The sequence below is a fragment of the Rhinoraja longicauda genome, chromosome 7, assembly GCF_053455715.1.
Source record: "Rhinoraja longicauda isolate Sanriku21f chromosome 7, sRhiLon1.1, whole genome shotgun sequence".
In the NCBI taxonomy this organism is placed as follows: domain Eukaryota; kingdom Metazoa; phylum Chordata; class Chondrichthyes; order Rajiformes; family Arhynchobatidae; genus Rhinoraja; species Rhinoraja longicauda.
In genome coordinates, this window is record NC_135959.1 from 3,479,139 (window position 1) to 3,501,560 (window position 22,422).

Sequence of the window (22,422 nt, forward strand, 5' to 3'; positions counted from 1 at the left end):
CAGGGGCCGGAGCCGTTGGCCGGCGCTCGAGGAGGGGGGAGGCTCCCGTGCGTTGTTGTTGTCGTCGTCGGCTCAGGGTGGGCGAGCGGGCAGCCAGCCCCACACATCAGGCCTGAGTGTGTGTGAGAGAGGGGGCAGGCGGTTTATCTTGTGCCCCATGCCAGGCGGAGTCCGGGCTGCACGGCCATGAACCCCAGGAATGTCGGCTCATCCCGGGCGATGCACGTCGAGTTAACCTCGCAGCAGGTGAGTTACCTGGCAGCTTGTGCAATACGTTATTCACCAACTTCCCAGCACCCTGACCAGGCTGCATGAATGTGAGGGAGGAGGGGTGAGGGTATTGAGAGATTGAGAGGAGGTGTGAGGGTATTGAGTGTGAGGGAGGAGGGGTGAGGGTCTTGAGTGTGAGGGTATTGAGTGTGAGGGAGGGGGTGAGGGTATTGAGTGTGAGGGGTGAGTGTATTGAGGGGAGGTGTGAGGGTATTGAGTGTGAGGGAAGAGGGGTGAGGGTATTGAGGAGTGAGGGAGGAGGGGTGAGGGTCTTGAGTGTGAGGGTATTGAGTGTGAGGGAGGGGGGTGAGGGTATTGAGTGTGAGGGAGGGGGGTGAGGGTATTGAGTGTGAGGGGTGAGTGTATTGAGGGGAGGTGTGAGGGTATTGAGTGTGAGGGAAGAGGGGTGAGGGTATTGAGGAGTGAGGGTGTTGAGTGTGAGGGAGAGGGGTGAGGGTTTTGAGGGGTGAGGGTATTGAGGGGAGGAGATGTGAGGGCATTAAGTGTTAGGGCATTGATGGGAGCATCAGAGGAGGTGGTGTGAGGGCATGGAGGGGAGTGAGGGTATTGAGTGTGAGGGGTTTGAGGGCAGGAAAAGCAAGATTATTGATGGGAGTATGAGAGGGGGAAGTGGGGGCATTGAGTGGATTGTGGGGGCATTGAGGCGAGTGTGGGTATGAATTATGAGGGCAATGAGGGGAGGTGTGCGGGCTTTATGTTGGAGGGGTGTGAAGTGTGTTGTGAGGGCATTGAGGGGAGTGTGTGTGGATAGGGACCTCTGTTTTTGTCACCCTGCCGTCGGAAAGACACCATTAAACTAGAAACAGTACAAAGAAATTTTACCAGAATGTTGCCAGGACTTGAGGGTCTGAGTTATGGGGCAAGCTTGGGAAGGCTGGGACTTTATTCCCTGGAACACAGTATGCGAAGGAGTGATCTTACTGAGGTGTATTATATATTTCACACAGAACATATGGTCAGGGGCAAACACAAAGTGTTGGAGTAACCTAGTAGGTCAGACAGCGTCTTTGGAGAAAAAAGGACTGGTGATGTTTGAGGTTGGGGCCCTTCTTCAGACTGATGTTCTTCAGAAGGGTCCTGATCTGAAGGGTCCTTTTTCTCCAGGGCTCCCTGCCCTGCTGAATTACTCCAGCACTTCATGTCTATCTTTGGTATAAGCCAGCATCTGTGGTTCTTTGTTTCTACATATGGCCAGGGACCTCTGTTTTGGTCATTCTGTTGTAGGAAAGTTCCCAGAGGAAAGAGTGCAGAGAAAATTTCCACATTGTTGCCTTGACTTGAGAGTCTGAGTTTTGGGAGAGGTTTAAATAGGCTTGGACTTTTTTTCCTTAAACCTCCAATTTTTCCTAAACCTCCAGTTTAAATTCCATTTGGAATATTTTGGAGGACCAAGAACCTTGGAGTGCAGCATGCTAAGGCGTGATCTTACTGAGGTGCATGATCAACTTCCCTCCTGGGATCATTAAAGTTCTATGGTATCGTATAACACAAGGGGAATGGATAGGATGAATCCAGTCTTTTTCAAGAACTGGGGGTCATAGGTTTGTGAGAGGGGAAAGAATTAATAGGAACCTGAGGGGCATTTTTATCACTGCGTGGTGTGTGTATACAACAAGCTGCCAGAGTAAGTATTTGATTCCCCTCCCTTTTCATCTATGTCTCTCTTTTTGCTCCTCCCTTTCTCTCCTGTATGACTCTCTTTTGCCTCCATTTCATCTCTAGCCTTTGTCACTCACTCCACCTATCTGCCACTCAATCCCTTCACCAGTATCAACCTATCACTTGCCAGACTTTGTCTCCAGGCTCCAGCACTTAATGATTGGGGCATCTTTTTTTAATAGGTGCTGGGTATATGGAATGAGTTGCCCGAGGAAGTGATTGAGGCAGGTACAATAACAACGTTTAAAAGACACTTGGACAAGTCCATGGAGAGGATTAGAGGGATATGGGTCAAAGACAGGAGAATAAGACAAATTGAGATTTGCTTCTTGATTTGCTGAAAGTTCTATTTCTGTTCTGTATGACTGAGAGATATAGTCACTTAGAGTTTAAAAACTCAACCTATGCTTTGCTTCTGTTTTTGGATTATCTGTTGCAATGACCCTACCTTCTGTCTATTATTCACAAACCGCTGCAGCATTAACTTTTTATTGGAAGAAGTGAAGAATTTAGGAACTACGGCTGTTGTTGCAATGTCTCAAAGTGTTTTACAACTGCTGTACTTTTATGAAGCAAGGCAATTGACAATGTAGAAACATACTGAAGAAGGATCCCGACCCGAAACGTCACCTATCCATTTTCTCCAGAGATGCCGACTGACCTGCTAAAGTACTCCAGCATTTTGTGTCTTCCACTGACATTGTTGTTTGTTTGTGGCAGCAAACTTGCTCAAATGAGATATAATGCATGTTGGGGGATAAATATTACCAAAGACAGCCCATGCTCTTTGAAATAGTAGTCATGAGATTATTTGCATCCACCTGAAAAAGATCCAATAACTTTTGGTTTAATATTTTGTAAGAAACTGTAAACATAGAAAACAGAAGTGGGCCATGTGGCCATTGAGCCTGCATGTTAGTCAGTGTGATAATGGCTGATCGTGTATTGTAATATTCTCTCCCCTTGAAACCTTTTGTATCAAGGAAAGTATTATCTCAAAAGTATTAATCATATTGACCTGGATGGTACTGGCAGTGAACTTCACACATTTACCATCCTGTGAAAATGCATTTTTCCTCATTTCAGTTCTTGCCCTTATATCTGAGATGTGTAGGACGGAACTGCTGATGCTGGTTTAAACCGAAGTCAGACACAAAATGCCTGGAGTAACTCAGCGGGACAGACAGCATCTCTGGCGAGAAGGAATGGGTGATGTTTCGGGTCGAGGATCTTCTTCAGACTAGTCAGGGGAAAGGGAAACAAGAGATATAGACGGTGATGTAGAAAGATGTAGAACAAATGAATGAAAGATATCGAAACAAGTAACAATGATAAAGGAAACAGGCTATTGTTAGCTGTTTGCTCGGTGAGAATGAGAACCTGGTGCGACTTGGGTGGGGGAGGGATGGAGAGAGATGGAATGCAGGGGTTTGGATACTAGACCTGGGGAAATATGGTCCCCACAATCACTCTATCTAGTCCTGTCAGAGATTTGTAAGTTACAATTGGATTCTCTCTTCAGAGCTCCAGAAAATACAATCTTCGTCATTTTAATGTCTTGCAGTAATTCTGCCAGCTCAGGAAATCAAGTCTGGTAAACCTTCATTTATCTCCCGTTCCTGGCAAGTTCATCCTTTTGTGGGTAAGGAGACCAAAAGTGCCATATATTCTCATTCTCCCACATACAATTGCCCCAAAAAAACACATTCTTCCATATATAATTGTACCAAGATGTCATCAGAATTTCTGCATCGTGCCACATTAGTATGAGCCGAGATTTCTGTTTCAAACCCACATGAGCAAATCCAGTGCTGCTACAATATAATTTCATATACTTGTACTGTATTAAAACTCTCAAAGATATCTTGCAAACCATGATGCCCTTATACACTGAATTTAGAAACATTGCAAATGTACAACATAGAAAGACTTCAGCTTGTTTATCTGTGCTAGTAAAGGCAGTACTCTTATCGGTGGAATTAAGAAGGCAGTGGAGGCCAATTCGCTGAATGCTTTCAAGAGAGAGCTAGATAGAGCTCTTAAGGATAGTGGAGTCAGGGGGTATGGGGAGAAGGCAGGAACGGGGTACTGATTGAGAATTATCAGCCATGATCACATTGAATGGTGGTGCTGGCTCGAAGGGCCGAATGGCCTACTCCTGCACCTATTGTCTGCCTAATCCCACTTTACTATAGTTAATCTGTAGCTCTGCAGGTCACGACTCTTCCACTGTACCTCCCACATTCTATTTAAAGATGGTTGGAGGGCTCTGCCATGTTTCCATTTTCTTTCCCGTTGTAAATAAATTGTGAAGAATTAATTATGAACCTACTTCCACTAATCTTTCAAATGGTGTATTCCAGATCTTAATGACTGGCTGTGCAGGTTGTATTCTTAGTGCTGTCTCTACTGTGCATAAGAACCTGGGGAAATAGGAGCAAATAGGAGGTAATTCAGATCCTCAAACCTCTTCTGCCATTCAATAATCTCTGTTTATTATTTAACGCCTCTGCATTTTCCTACTCTTGCTCCATATCACCTTGATTTCTCTAAAACAGACCAGCACATTTCTGTGCCTTAATTAGCCTAGCCTTTACCGAAAATTCCACATTTGCCATTCTAAGTGAAGAAATTTCTTGTCAACTGGATCCTAAATGCCTTGACACTGTGACTCCCAGTTCCAGATTTCTTGGTCAGAGCAAATGTCGTTTCATTTACCTTGACCAGCCATTTAAGTATTTTGTATGTCTTAATGCAGTCACCTCTCACTCTTCCAAACAGTAGAGTGTGGAGCCCACTCTTTGTGTACGACAGTCCTGACTTTTTATGCACCACTCAACTAAAGTCTTTGTTCACTGGTTGCAGTCTCCAGCAGCGCAATGGTAGAAACATGTTTAAATTCTATGCAGGCCTTATCTATCTCTGTCAGCATAACCTTTAAGACTTATCTGTCGTTTACCTAATGTCCCCTTAAGTGGACCAGTAACTTCTCTGCTTTGCTTGAACCGAGAGAGAGATCCAGACTATTTCTGCTTTTGCCTTAGTGGGCTCCCAGACAGAGGAAGTTGTTACTTCTTTGCCTCTACATCTTTAATCATCTGAAATTAATTTTTCTAATTGCCTGCTAATTGTACCATTTGTCAATGTCAGCAATTACCAAGGAGAACTCTTCAGTTTATTCCCACTTCCTGGGTCTCACTCATTCTGTCTTGAGTTACGAAGCTACACTTCTCAATCGGATAACTTTTTTGGTTACAAGTTCCAGACCCTTCACCCCTTCATTGCAAAATCCCCCCAACTAATCCTACTTGTTCATCTGAAATCTGTCACCTGATTATTGATCTTTCCATTTAGAAAAATTGGTATGTCCTGTTCACCCAATCTAATTCCTTCAGAATTTGTATATATTTTATTTTAGATTTAGAGAGATTTTAGAGATACAGCGCGGAAACAGGCCCACCGAGTCCGCGCCGCCCAGCGGTCCCCGCACATTAACACTATCCTACACACACTAGGGACAATTTTTACATTTACCCAGTCAATTAACCTACATACCTGTACGTCTTTGGAGTGTGGGAGGAAACCGAAGATCTCGGAGAAAACCCACGCAGGTCACGGGGAGAGCGTACAAACTCCGTACAGACGGCGCCTGTAGTCAGGATCGAACCTGAGTCTGCGGCGCTGCATTCGCTGTAAGGCAGCAACTCTACCGCTCCGCCACCGTGCCGCCCTCATATACTTTGATTAAATTATCTTTTTAGCTTTCTACAGGTATTCCCCCAAAACAGGTTATTGCATTATCTTTTAACGGGTTAATATTACCCGTGGCATGTGTGAAAACTGCACGATATTGTCAAGAATTGCTACTTCAGCCTTTATCTGGATAATACATAACGGATTCCAAAATGTGCAGCTGCTTATGCAGGATTCTAAAAAAAAAATGACTACAAATCTGTTGATAGATAATGATATCTATGTATTACAGATTACTGTTCATTTGCTATCATCGTTACCAGTGGTTTGACATGGATGTCATGTTACACAAGGCACTGATTGCTGGTGTGAATGAGTTGGTTATCTGAAAGGGCAGGTGATATTGCTTGGAACATGTAGGTTTTCCACTTGTATAGTTGTATTTCACTGCAAACTTTTTTTTAGTGTTTATTGACCTCTGGGCCCTAAGGTCTTGCTGACTTTTAAAAAAAACGATGATTTTCACTGCAAAAATAGTTTTTCTCAATTTTTATTTATGCATGCATTTATAGGTTAATTCTTAGCTTGATAACTGGAATAGGTACATTACTGTGTACTTTTCTGATGGATTATTGGTGTATGGGTTTTCCTTGCCATGTTTCTTTATGGTCATGAGTTGAGTGTGGAGTTTGATACGTTCTACTCAGTATCATTCTCAAAAGCACGCATTAAGTTGGAGACCAGAACATGACACGTCTGGACACAAGATCGCCATTTTAACACTCTGTATATTTTCGCAATGCGCAGGCGCAGCTTTACCATATTGTTGCATGTATCCATCCAATGCAATACATCACATATCTCCCCCCTTAGAATTGTGATACTTTTTTTCCATCTAAAGCATACTAATACGTATAAAACAATCCAATATCATAATGATCTTTATATCCATTATGTTTCCAAAGCATTTTTCTAACAAAACCCAATTTAATTAAGTCCAAAAATATGCATCATTTTGTATCCAAGTAAATCCAAATCAAAGTTTACATATCCAATTCTTATTTTGAATGTATCATCTTCAATGTAATTCTATCAACCAAATAACCTAACCAACCTAAAATGCCGAATAAGAGTATTCATGCTACAATCCTTTCCACTAATGATAACCAATTTTTCATTGCGTTTACATTGTCCATATAACCGAGTCCGTATATTCAAGTCCATTGTCAAAATCGTCCGTTTTCAGCATCCGTAGTAATCCGGTCGCTTTCTATTTCGCTTTGGGTACTGCTTACGACCTGAATTGCTTTCTTCATTGCGCTCTGATGTCACGTCCTCGACGGTGTCATCGTGGTTGCTTTCGTCGAAGTTTTCATGTGCAACGCTTCTTTCGTTGACGTCTTCATCGCGCACTGTGGGCATACCCATGTCGAAATCTATCGAATCTCCCGTTTCGTTGGTTGTGGGAGAGTCGATTTCGCGTTTCAGAATCTGGTCTGCGTGACGTTTCCAGATTTCTACACCGTTGACGTGAACCTCGACCTGGTACGAGACAGGACCTAGCTTCTTTGCGATGCGTCCTGGTACCCATTTCTTCCCTCTCGCGTAGTTGCGCACTAGCACGCTCTCTCCCTCCTCAAAATAAATAAGCTATTTAATGTACAGACACAAAGTGTTGGAGTAACTCGGTGGTTCAGGCAGCAAATGTGGAGAAAAAGGATAGATGTGGTTTTGGTTTGGGACCCTTCTTCTGAAGTAGTGTCCTGAACCGAAACATCATCTATCCTTTTCCTCCAGAGGTACTGCCTAACCCGCTGAGTTACTCCAGCATTTTGTGTCTATCTTTGGTATAAACCAGCATCTGCAGTTTTTTCTAAACTATTTAATGGAATGTGAATGGAAGACAGTGTTATGTAGAGGTTCGCCAGAGTATTTTATCAATATGGGAGAAAGGGAAACTCAAGGATTTGTGATCAGTTGGCATCTTTCAAAAGGAGCCAGATCAATCTAATATTGGCAGGAGTTACCCTTTGTGTTTGCTTGTTTGTTCCATTATGCTGTTGAAGGAAGTTGGATCCTACCTCGAAGTGACAAGCACAGCATGGAAAGGAAGAGCTTTACCGATGTTAAATGCACGGTCAGATTGTATGTCTTGTTGCTAATATTCTCTCTAGTAATACAGAGCAAGAAAATTACAGTAGAGGAGCACTGGTAAGTTGAGGGCTGTTTCCAGCTAGAGGCCAGGCACTTTCTTTGGTCCTTTTCAGCTTGCAACATTCATATCAGCACCCTGATGTGAATTACTTATTTTGATAGAAAGTTGATTTTTCAAGTGAATATTTGGGTGAACTTTGAACTTGACGATGTGAAGGTATAACTGGTTATTTAACTGAGGAATATTTAATTATTTTTTACAAACCTCGTGCGTTGACAAACATTTGTGTAATCTTCAGTAGACTGTTAGAACAGAAAAAAGAAAATAGCAAATGTGCATCAAAACAAACAAAACAATGGTGATGTAGCTAAACATTCACATTTTGAATATTGTGTTCAGTTCTTTTTTTTTTACACACTTTAATCTTTATTGCTTTTATACATACACAAATAAAACACATATAACAACGATGCAGTATACAGAACTATTTTCTTATTAAAAGATTTTCCAATAACTTACATTATTGTCAAATAAATTATAGTGTTTATGTCTTTATTTCTATACCTAATCAATTTTTCCCACTTTCTGTTAAACTCGTCTTCTTTCACTCTTAGAGAATATGTCATTTTCTCCATCACAAATATTTCCTGTACTATGTCTAACCATTCCCTAAGTCCGGGTGTGTCCGCTACAAGCCAGTTTCTTGTAATGGCCTTTCTGCCAGCTGTAAGTAGGATTTTAACCAAGTAATGATCTTCCTTCGACACCACTGTAGTTATATTACCCAGGTATAAAATGGAACACTTCTTAGAGACTATATGTCCTAATACCTCCTTTAATACTGAAGTCACTCTGTCACAAAATGGTTCTATTTTTGGGCAACACCAGAAGATATGTGCATGATTTGCGTCTGTATGGCCACATTGCCTCCAGCATGTTTGTTGCCTTAGAATTTGGTGAGTGCAGACAATTATCAATCCCCTCTGCATTATAAACGGATTCAGCAAACTGAATAGTATCATAATTGGCATGAAACGTTGCAGAAAATCTTGCTCTTAATTTTTTTAAACTATAATTGGCAACCTATTACCAAACCAGCCTTCATATTTTGAGAACTGTGACACATGGTTGATTCCTGACTGCCTCGGCAATTGAGGAAATTCGATCTGCTATTCCATGATCCATTTGCCTTGTCTCATCGAGATCTTCTTGTAATCTTGGATAACCTTCACTCTATGCTTGTTGTCAAATTTGGGGGCAGTTAATGGCCACATGGAACAAATTAGATCGGTGTAAACAGAATACTCATAGACAACATATAATAAACAAAAAGCAATGAATAAATTATTAACCACAATACCAGTGTAAAAAATATCTGTACTCAGTGTAACCAAAGACTGTACATGGAAGGCCAAAGAAACCATAAAGTGAAAAGCAACTGTGCTGATTTCACAAAGTGAACATTTATGTTTTGTTTTGTTTAAAGAATTTCATTCACTCCTCCTGCCGTTGCTCTATTCCCCTAATTTTCTTATCTTAACTTTCCTTCACTTAGACTTTTCAATCTTTTGCAGCATTACAATTTTCTTTCAGTCTTGGCTTTCGTTTACTCTATGTTGTAAATGCGAAGTAATTTCTGCTTCAAATAGCTTTTCATCAATATAACTTTGGCCTCTTGTTTATTCTAAAAAATAAGTATTGCTGCATTTTGTATCTTGCTTCATTCATTTCCATTACTTATTAACTGCTTTTCCCAAAAAATATTCCAATTGGTTATAAATTGTTAATGGTGAATCTTGCCTTTGGGGTTTCTTGGTCAGTTATTTTGAAAGATGACTTAAAATAGATACCCAGAATTGTGTCATATACCTTTGCTTTTTTGTAAATGGAGCAGCAACATCAATGAGCGAGAAAACAGTTTTGAACTCAAAGCGAAAAAGTGGATGTATTTTTGCAGTAAAGTTTTGTCTTATTTATTTTTGGGTAGACATCTAATTTAAATTTTTTTGGGGGATGTTATCAATCATTTTGCTGCGTGTTATTCCTTGGATAAATCTATGCATTTATATTAAGATTGCTTCTCCCTTATATTAAGTTCTGTTGCTACATCTGTCCCATATTGGCATTGATTTTAGCAATGACCAATTGCTCAATTTAATTGACGAATGCTATTTTTATTCCAAACGAACATCACGAGCATTGATATCAGCAAAACATAAATGACTTTGTCATAGTCACACAGTATAGAAACAGGCCCTTCAGCCCCACTTGTCCATTCTGACCAAGATGCTCATTTGTGGTAATCCCATTTGCGTTTGACAATTATCCCCCTAAACCTTTTCGATACATGTACTTATCCAAAGCCTTTTAAATGGAATTGAATCTGCAATGACCACTGTCTCTGATTGCTAGTTCCATAGCTCATCTGTGGTCTGATAAGTATATTTCTCATGATGCAAAGATTGACAGGGTTATAAATAGTGAGGATCATTGCCTTAGACATAAATGGACGCAGTTCAGCTGGAATGTCGGGTGGAGTGGTGGCACATGGAATTTAATCCAGACACGTGGGAGCAAATGTACTTTGGATCAGCTAAGACTGGCCGGACCTATACAGCAAATGGTAAGGATCTGAAAAATATTAATGCACAGAGGGACCGATGGGGTACAAGTTCATAGCTTCTTGAAAATGGTGACACAGGTGGACAGTGTGGTGAAGGCAGCATTTAGGATGTTTGGCTTCATAGCCAGGGGTATTGAGTACAAGGTTTGGACATGTGGCTGCTGCACATGACTTTGATTAGGCCATATGTGAAATATTGTGCCCTGTTTTGGCCATCATACTTTTAGCACGCTTTTAGAAATGATATGGTAGCAGTAGAAAGAGCGCAGAAGAGATTCACCTGGATGTTGCCTGGAATGGAGGGCTCTTGTTAGGAGGAGTGATTGATTGGGCTGGGATTGTTCTCATTGAGAGCAGGAAGCTAAAAGGTTGATCTTACAGAGAGGAACCATAAACTTTTCTCATGTGAAGCACTTTAAAAACTCTGTTTACAAATCATTTAATTATTTGCCCTGATACCAGCATCTGCGTCTCTGCTCCAAAGTGCCTTTATGTTTTGCACATAAATGCAACTTGTGTGATTTCCTGTTTTTAACCAGCAAGTATAGATCATGTCAATTGAGGATGTGGAGACAAAATGCTGGAGTAACTCAGTGGGACAGGCAGCATCTCTGGGGAGAAGGAATGGGTGATGTTTCGGGTCGAGACCCTTCAGACAATAGAGTCAGTAGAGGAACTGGCTTAATAGGGTTGAATCTCTTGTACTCCTGCCCAGTTGGTTACACTATATACTCAGTAACTTAAAATTTTCTTAAGTAGTCACTGCAGCATAGCATTTAGTGACATTGTGCCAGGACAAGAACCTCTTGCTCTATGGTAGCAATACAAAGGAGACAATTACTGACTTCAGGAAGCACGATGGTGTACATTCCCCATTCAGCATCAATGGTGAGGGAGTGGAAATGGTTGAGTGAGACGGAGGAAATTTGGCATGTCTCCAGTGAGTCTTATAAACTTCTACAAAGGCAGCATAAAAAGCATACTGTCAGGTGGCATTACAGCTTCGTTTGTGAACAGCACTGCCCAAGACCTCAGGAAACTGCAGAGTTGTAGATGTAGCCAAGTTTACCACTGTTGACTCCATCTACACTATACGCTATCACGGAAAAGCTGCCAACATAATAGGACATTCCACCCCGGTCATTCCCCCTTCTCCCTGCTCCCGTCAGCAAAGGCACGGAAGCTTGAAAGTGCGCACCACCAGATTCAGGAATGGCTCCTTCCAACACGAGTGCTGGATAATCTTGGTAGCTAAACACAAGTGTGGGAGGAACTCGTGCAGCATCACCAGACGAAATGGGTGGTGACTTTTTGGGTTGGGGCCCTTCTTCTTTGTTTATCATTTGCCTTTGTTTCCAAGCAACTGATCTATGCAGTCAAATGAAAATAGTGGAGATGAAGTAATGATAAATGTTTAAGGCCCATCAGTGCCATATTTTAGCGGCAGAGTTAGTCGTTGTTCTTCCAGCAGCTTTAGTGCATGGCCACTTTTAATTTTAATGAGATGTGATTCAGCTATGAAAATTAACAGCCACATTTCCTTGGCAAATGCAGAAGTGGAGTAATGAGATGGCATAAATTAACCAAGTGCTCCTTTTGAATAACAAAACGTAATTATCATGTTGCAGGCCTCCAATTTTCTGTTATCAGGCTTCTGAACGGTCCTTCAATAAGCTAGGGTACAGACCAGATTCTCTAACCTACCTTATTGCGGACATTGAACTCTATTCTGCACTCTATATCTTCCCCATTGGTCTATCTATTGTTCTTGAGTTTGGCGTAATTGTATCTATGGATGGTATGTGATGTCTTTGGATAGTGTGCAAAACATAGCTTTTCACTGTTCCTTGGTACACATGCTAAAAATAACATGAAGAAAAAAAGGTTTTAGATGTTTTAAAAGTTAACACAAACACGTGTTAGGTGCACGTTGTACACAAGGAACTGTGGCACAGAAAAAGTGCTGGAGTAACTCATCTTTGGAGAACATGAATAGGTGATCTTAATAACGAGAGGATTTCAGTATAGGAGTTGTATAGGGCCCTGGTAAGACCACATCTGGAGTATTGTGTACAGTTTTGGTCTCCTAATTTGAGAAAGGCCATCCTTGTAATTGAGGCAGTGCAGCGTAGGTTGACGAGATTGATCCCTGGGTTGGCGGGACTGTCATATGAGGAAAGATTGAAAAGACTAGGCTTGTATTCACTAGAGTTTAGAAGGATGAGAGTGGATCTTAGAGAAACATATAAAATTATAAAAGGACTGGACAAGCTAGATGCAGGAAAAATGTTCCCAATGTTGTGGGAGTCCAGAACCAGGGGCCATTATCTTAGAATAAAGGGGAGGCCATTTAAAACTGAGGTGAGAAGGAACTTTTTCACCAAGAGAGTTATGAATTTGTGGAATTCTCTGCCAGAGAGTGCAGTGGAAACCAAATCACTGGATGGATTTAAGAGAGAGTTAGATAGAGCTCTAGGGGCAAGTGGAATCAAGGGATATGGGGAGAAAGCAGGCATGGTTTAGTGATTGTGGACGATCAGCCATGATCACAATGAATAGCGGTGCTGGCTCGAAGGGCCGAATGGCCTCCTCCTGCACCTATTTTCTATGTAATCAATGTAATCTTCTGGTTCGGGACCCAAAAATGTAGCCTATCCATGTTCTCCATGGATACTACTTGAGCCGCTGAGTTACTCCAGCACTTTGTCTTTTTTCTAGGAGCATATTACATTAACTGATTTTCCCTTGACCCTAATTTAAGTCTGGACAGCTAAATCATATCATATCATATCATATATATACAGCCGGAAACAGGCCTTTTCGGCCCACCAAGTCCGTGCCGCCCAGCGATCCCCGTACATTAACACTATCCTACACCCACTAGGGACAATTTTTACATTTACCCAGCCAATTAACCTACATACCTGTACGTCTTTGGAGAAAGTAGAAATAACTTTTTAACTAAACCTGCCATCCCGTTCTTGAAAGATGAAAGTTAATGTTTCCTCCAGACACTGCAGAGTGAATAGCTGCTTTCAAATCAGGTGTTGAAAAGGCTTGCAGTTGTTTATTCAACTGCTGCTGCAACGTTGCAGGACACAGTGTATGCCCAGCGATTTAAGCCATTTATTTTGTTGGCAAATGTAGCGTGGATAGAAACATCAACATTTTTACTGGGTGGGAGGAATAATAGTTACTACTGCAGTTCTCAGAACTTTTGACGACTTTGTATTGTGGCTCATACTTATGAGGGGCATCCATTCACGGTGTATTTTCTCGGCAAGTGGTACTGCACTGCACCATGTTTTCATCAAGGCATTATTTTTGCCCTGGACAAGTCTTGCCCTGGATTGACTTCCAAGCTTTTCTTTGTCTTATAGAGCCCATGTCCTAGAAGTCTATCTCAACTATTGCACATAGGCAAGCTTGCCTATTTTAAAATTATTCTCATGAAGTAATTCCTTTTGATGAAAGGAAGTAAATACATGAACAGATTGAGCTAAAGTGCTGGAGAATCTTGGTAGCAAAACACAAGTGCTGGAGGAACTCACACAGCATCACCAGAGGAAATGGGTGGTGACTTTTTGGATTGGGACCCTTCTTATTTGTTTATCATTTGCCTTCGTTTCCAAAGAACTGATCTGTGCAGTCTAGTGAAAATAGTGGAGCTGAAGTAATGATAAATGTTTAAGGCCGATCGGTGTCATATTTTAGCGGCAGAGTTAATAGTTGTGCTTCCAGCAGCTTTAGTGCATGCCCACTGTTGATTTTAATGGGATGAGATTCAGTTATGAAAATTAACACCAACATATCCTTGGCACGCGTAGAAATTGAGTAATGAAATGGCATAAATTTACCAAGTACTCCTTTTTACCAGCAAAACGTAATTATGTTACAAGCCTTTAATTGTTGGCTCATTGACTTAAATGTGATATTGACTCGTTCAATAAAGTATGATGTCTTTGCTTAAATCTTAGATTACCACTTTTTAAGCGAAAGTCCAAGCTGCTGAACCTTATCCATGTGTTGTGGTAACCTACCTTGGAGTCTCTCAATCTCTCCACGGCATCCAGTTTGTCACAATGCTCGTCTTGTGAACAAAATCCACTAAAAAATTGCGCAAATCAAAACTATAATCTTTGGTCCCTATCAACAACTCATTCCCTGGCGTATTGAAAGCATCCCTCCTACTTCTACAAGCTGAAGCTAGACTGGATGCACCTCACACAACTTTGCATTTGCTCAAGAGCAGCGTAATACCCTGTATTCTCTCCATCTACAATCCATTTCTAACTCTTAGATACTTCAATCTCAGATTGCCAACTCCTGTATACTGAGTGCAGATGTTCTCCAAAGTGGTCACTCAATATACCCTTTGTAAACTAAACTAACTAAACTATTCTCTGATGTTGAAGAGGCCATGTTGTATTGGTACTTGAAGCCGTTAAGATTTTTTTCTCCCCTCCTTTATTTTGTTGTTTCTCCCTTGTCCAGTTCCTTCCCATTTTCACCCATGTCACCGTCCTGTCTCTTGCACTCAGTTCTGATGATGAAACTATCTTCATGGGTGCATCTGAAATGTATTCTTCTGCTCTGTGGCTTTCTTTCCATTGTTAATTGTAATTGTAACCCACATAAAAATTAAACATAGACTTAAACAGTCACACAATGGCCTGTGAGAATCCCCAGGGCACACACGGCCATCAGTTCAATGTCGGGCCACACACATGCTCTTTCACTGTGATGTGACCAGAGTTGTACCGACCGCTGCCACTCTCTGCAGTCCCTGTCCACCCGAACAGTCAGAAAGCCGTCCACACTCGGAGTAGACTCTGGGATGTCCTCACGGAGCCATGTCCCCACAAAACACCGAGATCACTGCACTCGTGGCACTCCCTCCAAGTCCTCACCAGTGCAGGCAGCACGTCCATCCTGTTTTTTTGGCGACCTCACGTTCCCCACTGTGATGGAAGGCAAATAACTTTTTCTTTCTTTCCTCCTCCCGCCGTCGGGGCTCCCGCCATCGGGGCGGTCGGGGCTCCCGCAATCGATTCCCTGCCAAGGGACCACATGCTCCACGGTGTTAAAGCCGCAGTGCAGACGGAGATACGATGACAAAGTCGCATTTCCATCGAGGAAAGAGATAAAGGTTTCTCCCACCCCCACATAATACAAAAACTAAAGGCATGCTAAAAACATGCAAGTAAACACAGTCAACATGGACCAAAACAGCAAACGACTAGACAGGCTGTTGGCGCGGCTGCCATGTGCAGCGTCAGCGCTGGAATAATGCCATTGACCGTGCCCTCACTAACCATATAACATATAACCATATGTGGCGGTGCCTAACGGCTACGGCTCGCTGGCAGTCTGTTCGTCTTTTTTCCCCCTTTTTTGTTGTTGTGTGTCGGTGTTGGGATGGTTTTTGTTTTTGTTTTTTGGCTGTGTATGTGTGGGGGGTGGGGTGGGGGAAGCCTTTCTTTTTAGGTCTCTTCCTCGCGGCTCGGCCGCGGGGCCTTCCATCGCCCGGTACGGCCGCGGGACGGTTCAGCGCCAGGTGCGGCTCGGCCGCGGGGCCTTCCATCGCACGGCTCGGCCGCGGGACTTTACATCGCTGGTGCGGCTCGGCCGCGGGGCCTTCCATCGCCCGGCGCGGCTCGGCCGCGGGACTTTACATCGCTGGTGCGGCTCGGCCACGGGACTTTACATCGCTGGGGCGGCTCGGCCGCGGTGCCTTCCATCGCGCGGCTCGGCCGCGGGACTTAGCTGCGCACGGTACGGCCGCGGGGCCTTCCATCGCCCGGCTCGGCCGCGGGATGTTTCAGTGCCCGGTGCGGCTCGGCCGCGGGGACTTCCATCCCCTTGCGGGAACTGTGCGGGTCGGTCGGGGACGAGCTGTGTGGGCGCGGGGAAGATAGAGGAAGTTTTGTTGCCTCCATCACAGTGAGGGGGTGTTTGGAGTCACTGTGATGGATGTTTGTGTTGGGGTTATGTGTCTTGTGTTTTTTTTTTGTGTGACTGCTGGAAATGTAATTTCGTTCGGTACCTCGGTACCGAATGACAAATAAAGCTGTATTCTGCTCTGTATTCTGTATATAACAATTACAGCACGGAAACAGGCCCGTTCGGCCCTACCAGTCCACGCCGACCACTTTCTCTGACCTGGTCTCATCTACCTGCTCTCAGACCATAACCCTCCAATCCGCTCCTATCCATATACCTATCAAATTTACTCTTAAATAATAAAATCGAGCCTGCCTCCACCACTTCCACCGGAAGCTCATTCCCACAGCCACCACCCCCTGAGTAAAGAATTTACCCCTCATGTTACCCCTAAACTTTTGTCCCTTAATTCTGAAGTTATGTCCCCTTGTTGGAATCTTCCCCACTCTCAAAGGGAAAAGCCTACCCACGTCAACTCTGTCCGTCCCTCTTAAAATTTTAAAAACCTCTATCAAGTCCCCCCTCAACTGTCCCCATTAACTCATCAATCAGATGTCTTTGTTTACAGCTTATCCCCAGAGCATCCCTGCCTCACCTTATCAGAAGCATTATTTACCATATCCATCGCCTACCCTTCCTGTAGCTTGATACCAGTTTCCTCGCCTTCCCAGTTTGAGTTCATTAGTCATAAGAACAGAATTAGGTAATTTGGCTCATCGAGTCTACTTTGCCATTCAATGATGGCTGATCTATCTTTCCCTCTCAACTGCAGTTTGCTTGAGTTTCTTCAAGATGACATCAACATTTTTTCTCTTTCCATGGATGCTGCTTCATTTACAAATTCATTTTATATAGAACGGCACAGGAAAAGGCCCTTTGGCCCATAATTTCTGTGCCAGACATGATGCCAAGACCAACTAGTATATGCCTGCACATAATCCATATCCCTCCATTCCCTGCATCTCCACGTGCCTATGCAAATGTCTCTTAAATGCCACTATCGTATTTGCCTCCAAACATCACCCCTGGCATTGCTCTCCAGGCACTCGCCACCTTTTGTAAAAAAAAAATGCCCCACACATTTCCTTTAAACTTTGCCCCTCTCACCTTGAAGCTATGCCCTCTAGTATTTAATATTTCCTTCCTGAATGGGGGGGGGGGGGGAGATTTCTGACTATCTATCCTATCTACGCCTCTTATACTTTTATATAATTCTATCAGGTTTCACCTCCACCTCTGACATTCCAGAGTAAACAATCCAAGTCTGTCCCACCTCTGCTTGTAGCTAATACCCCCCCAAGACAGCCACTATTCTGATAAACCTCCTCTGCACCCTATCCGAAGCCTTCACATCCTTCCTGTAATGAGCGACCAGAACTGCATGCAATGCTCCAGGTGCGGGCTAACCAAAGTCCTAATGATTTTATTATGCGTTGCACTGAACTCTGCTGATAAGGCGTCCTGTGTTATTGTTTTCACTTCTGCATTTTGGAGTTAAGAATCTGGAGGCATGATATGGGGTTTGGTTCCAGGCTAATAACTGACTGAGCATTAATGGAAGAATTACATTGCCAATGGAGGCTTGAGGTTTAATTTAACACATTTAACCCATTTGGGTTTCTAACGGGTGCTCCGCTTTCTTCCCACATCCCAAAGACGTGGGGTTGTAGGTTGTGTCGGAAAGAACTGCAGATGCTGGTTTAAATCGAAGGTAGACACAAAATGCTGGAGTCACCCATTCCTTCTCTCCAGAGTTGCTGCCTGTCCCGCTGAGTTACTCCAGCATTTTGTGTCTACCTGGGGTTGTTGGTTGATTCGTCTCTAAATTGTGAAAAGTGAGATAACATGGAACTAGAATGCTGTTGATTAATGGTTGTCATGGATTTGATGGGCTGAATGGTCTGTTTCCATGCTGTATCTCTAAACTAATGAGGAAGAATCTGTATATTCTGAGTGTGCTAAATCTTTAGATTTACTGAATAGTGGTGACCAAAGCACAATTTTTGATAAAGTGTGTCCAAAGGTCTTTCATGGTTACAATATCCTGGAGCAATGAAGTGAGGTCAGATGCTATTCAATAATAACTTTTCCTTGCGTGTTGCACCATTGGGTGCGATGCCATTCGATCCTCGGATAATAAAGCAGTTCATGTGCGAATGCAGCAAGATTATGTGCAATTCTGGTTGCTGCATGATAGGAAGGATGTGAAGACTTTGGAGAGGGTGCAAAAGTTCACCAGGATGTTGCCTAGATTAGAGAATATTAGCTCGAAGGAGAGTTGTGACAAACAAATTATTTTCTCCCGAGCGTCAGATTCAGAGGGGAGACCTGATAGAAGTTTATAAAATTGAGAGGCATTGACAGTGCAAATAGTCTTTTTCCCAGGATGGAACTATCAAATCTTAAAAGGCATGGTTTTGAAGTGAGAGGAAGAATGTTTAAAGGAGAAGTGCAGGGCGCATTTTCCCAGAATTTCAGCTCACCACCATCTTCTCCAGAGCAATTTGGGATAGACAGTTTATTGCTGGCTCAACCTTATGAAACCCACATTCCTTTTAATAAAAAAACTGATTCTTTGCCTGCAAAGAAAGATAACATAAAAATCCAAGTTTCTACACGCTTGCCACTCCTTCGCAATTGAATCACAAAATTGAAGCATAAAAGGTGGTGTACTTGTTCCATTCAAGTCGCTTAGTTTTTAAAAATATTATCGCCATGTCTCATTGTGGATCACAAGGATTTGCGTAAGCGAAAGGAATTGAAGGTGCGGAAACGATTGTAATAAACTGCTAGCTGCAATGATAAGCAACTGCAGTAGAACTTTTCCCGTAGGTCATACTGCATGTTCTTGACCAATAAAGTTTCAGGATGAGAACAGTCTAGTAAATGCGAGACCCTGTGAAACATTGTCTCTAATATCAGTAAAATTCTACTATTCGGAAATTCTGATTGGCATCTGGCTCATTGAGAGTTCATAAGTGATAGGAGCAGAATTAGGCCATTCAGCCCATCAAGTTCACCATTCAATCATGGCTGATCTATCTCTCCCTCCTAACCCCATTCTCCTGCCTTCTCCCCATAACTCGCGACACCTGTACTAATCAAGAATCTATGCCTTAAAAATATCCATTAACGGCCTCTACAGCATTCTGTGGCAATGAATTCCACAGATTCACGACCCTCTGACTAAGTAGTTGTTTCCTACACACCCTTTCACACCCATTTCCCAAGCTCCTTTTCCTGCACCAGCCCACTGGAAATGTTATTACTCTGTGTAATACCTTAAGTAAATTAAGTGTTCTATTAATAGCAATGACATCCAATAGTGCAGATCCAATCTGCAAATCCAGCATCACCTGAGTCTCGAGCATGCTGGAGGAGCAGAGAACATAGAACTACAGCACAAGCTCTTCGACCCGCAATGTCCGTATTGAACAATCAATCTTATCTGCCTGTACATGATCCATATCGCTCCATTCCCCTACATTGCCACGTCCCCATCTAAAAGCCCCTTAACTGCCACTATCTTATCTGACTTTGCCATCGCCCATGGCAAGTGATTTCCAGACATCCACTGCTCTCTGCATTAAAACAAAAATTGCCCTGCATCTCCAAAATTTGCCCCTCTCACCTTAACTTATGACCTATCGTCTTTGACATTTTCGCCCTGGAGAAAAAGGTTCTGACTCCCTATCTATGCCTCGTATAACTTCATATACTTTTATTAGGTCTTCCCTCAACCTCCGATGCTCCAGGGAAAATAATCCAAGTTTGTTCAACATTATAGCTCTTATCCTGTAGCATCCTGGTAAACCTTTCTGCACCCTCTCCAAAGGCACCACATCTTTCCTGTAATGGGGCGACCAGAACGGAATTATTGTCACTTGCAGGGAACTCGGGACTAGAGGGCGGCTCAGTAGCGTGTGTGCAGCTCAGTGGCACAGCGGTAGAGTTGCTGGCTTACAATGCCAGAAACCTGGGTTCGATCCTGACCTCAGGTGCTGACTGTACGGAGTTTCTATGTTCTCCCTTTGACTGCGTGGATTTTCTCCGTGTGTTCTGCTTTCCTCCCACAATCCAATGACGTTCAGGTTTGAAGGTTAATTGGCTTTGTTAAAAATTGTAAATTATCTCTGGTGTGTGGGATAGTGTTCATATACGGGGTGATCGCTGGTCGACGAGGGCTCACGCTGAAGGGCTTCTTTCGTGTTGTATCTCAAAAGTCTAAAGTTCCAAACTTTATAAACCAGAAGTGAGTCTTCCATGTGCTTGCTTTTGCTGTACTTAGGATATTCGTGGGATAGGATTAGAATTTGCAGTTATACCTTAAGGCAGAAGAGCTTGTCTGGCAAAATGCCCCATCGCCAGAACTCACCAACAAGCACCAAGGCCTGGCTTGACTGGCGGTGAGGGGAGCCCTCCCAGTCAGATCCTTCCTGCACTGCCGGAGCCTCACTACCGGCGCACGCTGCCCTCGGGACAGCTGCTATGGAGGGCCACCTCTTCACATAGTGTGGATTTGCCAAGAGTCTAGAGAGGTTTGCAGGGGTCCCTGTCACGATTTATTCCGAGCAGCTCCGTCACAGAGGACTCTGATCTACGGACTGTTCCCAGGGACACGTTCAGAAACTGACATCGAGTGCTGCTGGAAGGTCATCAACTCGGTGAAAGACGCTCTTTGGTCTGCCCGAGCTTTGTTGACCTCCCAGCGGAGCGAGCTGTCCGTCGCGGAATGTTGCCGACTGGCCCGCTGCAGACTGCAGGAGTACGTGCTGAGGGACGCACTGAAGCTTGGTGCAGCCAACGCCAAGGCTCTGTGGGGGAGGACCACAGTCTAGGATCCTTCCGCTGCTGGACATGGGGGCAGGGTGTGGTGGGGACGCCCCTCCAAATAAGGGAAGGGATTCTGTAAATCTGGCAATGAATATCTGTATTGAATGTATAACCTCCGGGAATGTCGGATGGATTTTTTGAAAAGAAAATGTTTTGCAAATATTTATTACTGGAATAAAGTATTTTTTGATATATTCAAAAAATGTGTGGCTGCAGTCATGCTTGCAATACACAATGATGTACAAATAAGGTGAAGGCAGGATGTGCAACTAATTTATTATATGGATTCCCTGAGAAGTTCTAGGTCGCCAAAAACATATGTGTACATTCTATTCAAGGATAAGTAAGGGTAATTTAATATCTGGATCATTCTGACAGTTCTGAAGCATTGCTGCTGTTACTGGGTGTAAAATCATTCCTGCTTCTGAGTTCGTTTTGCTGGAACATGTTTGTACTCTGTGACCCTTGCTTTTGTGTTTGTTGAACTACATCTGATTCATTCAGTTTTAAAGGAACTGTGTTAAATTGTATCTCGAACTGTGGGTTTGAGTGGAATTCTAACTCGAGTCATTAGAAACGCTCTGACAGTTCAAATGCATTTATGAAAAGCGTGTGCATCTTCTCAAGTTGGTTCTCAGTTAAGTTTGGCTTTGTTTTGATGAGCTCATCCATTAACTTTGAGTACATGGGTCTGTGCTTGAATAGTGCCCAAGTAATCCATGAGGAAGGGCAGTGAAAGAAATAATCACAGCTGCTAAGAAAAATGTAGATAGTGGTTTGAAATATTCAAATTAAACAAACAAATTTAAAGCTTTATTTTTAATATTACATTCCAATCCAAATTTGTTAATCTGGGCAGTAGGCTTCAAAATAATCACGTTACCTGTTGGAGGAACTTTATCCTACTTAAAATAGCATAGATTATATTTTATGCAGAGTTGTTCCATTTTTTTTTAAATGAAAGTGGGTAAATATCCATACCACAGCTTTTGCATTCTGGAACAGTATTGGAATTGAGGTCACATGTTCAGTCATGAGGACTGTTGTTCAGACAACAAAAACTCAACTGGGTCTGATCCGCTATTTAAAAAAAATAGATCCTAATATCTATGATAGGAGCTTTGTAAATGCAAATTATTTTGCATATTTCATGTGCTGGAACATTTGAGAGCCAATGACTACTTTTAATATGGGCAGATACTGCAATTGATTTGAACACCCTGAA

General features: G+C 42.9%; 1 protein-coding gene across 2 annotated transcripts in view; it reads left to right on the forward strand.

Annotated features, from left to right (window-relative positions):
- The window catches only part of uvrag (UV radiation resistance associated gene), a 292,355-nt gene continuing 269,933 nt past the window's right edge, over nucleotides 1-22,422 (forward strand). For both annotated transcript variants that reach the window (XM_078401991.1, XM_078401992.1), the window contains exon 1: nucleotides 1-246. In XM_078401991.1, the coding sequence (XP_078258117.1) occupies nucleotides 187-246 (60 nt within the window). In that variant the 5' untranslated portion in view covers nucleotides 1-186. The remainder of the gene's footprint in view (nucleotides 247-22,422) is intronic.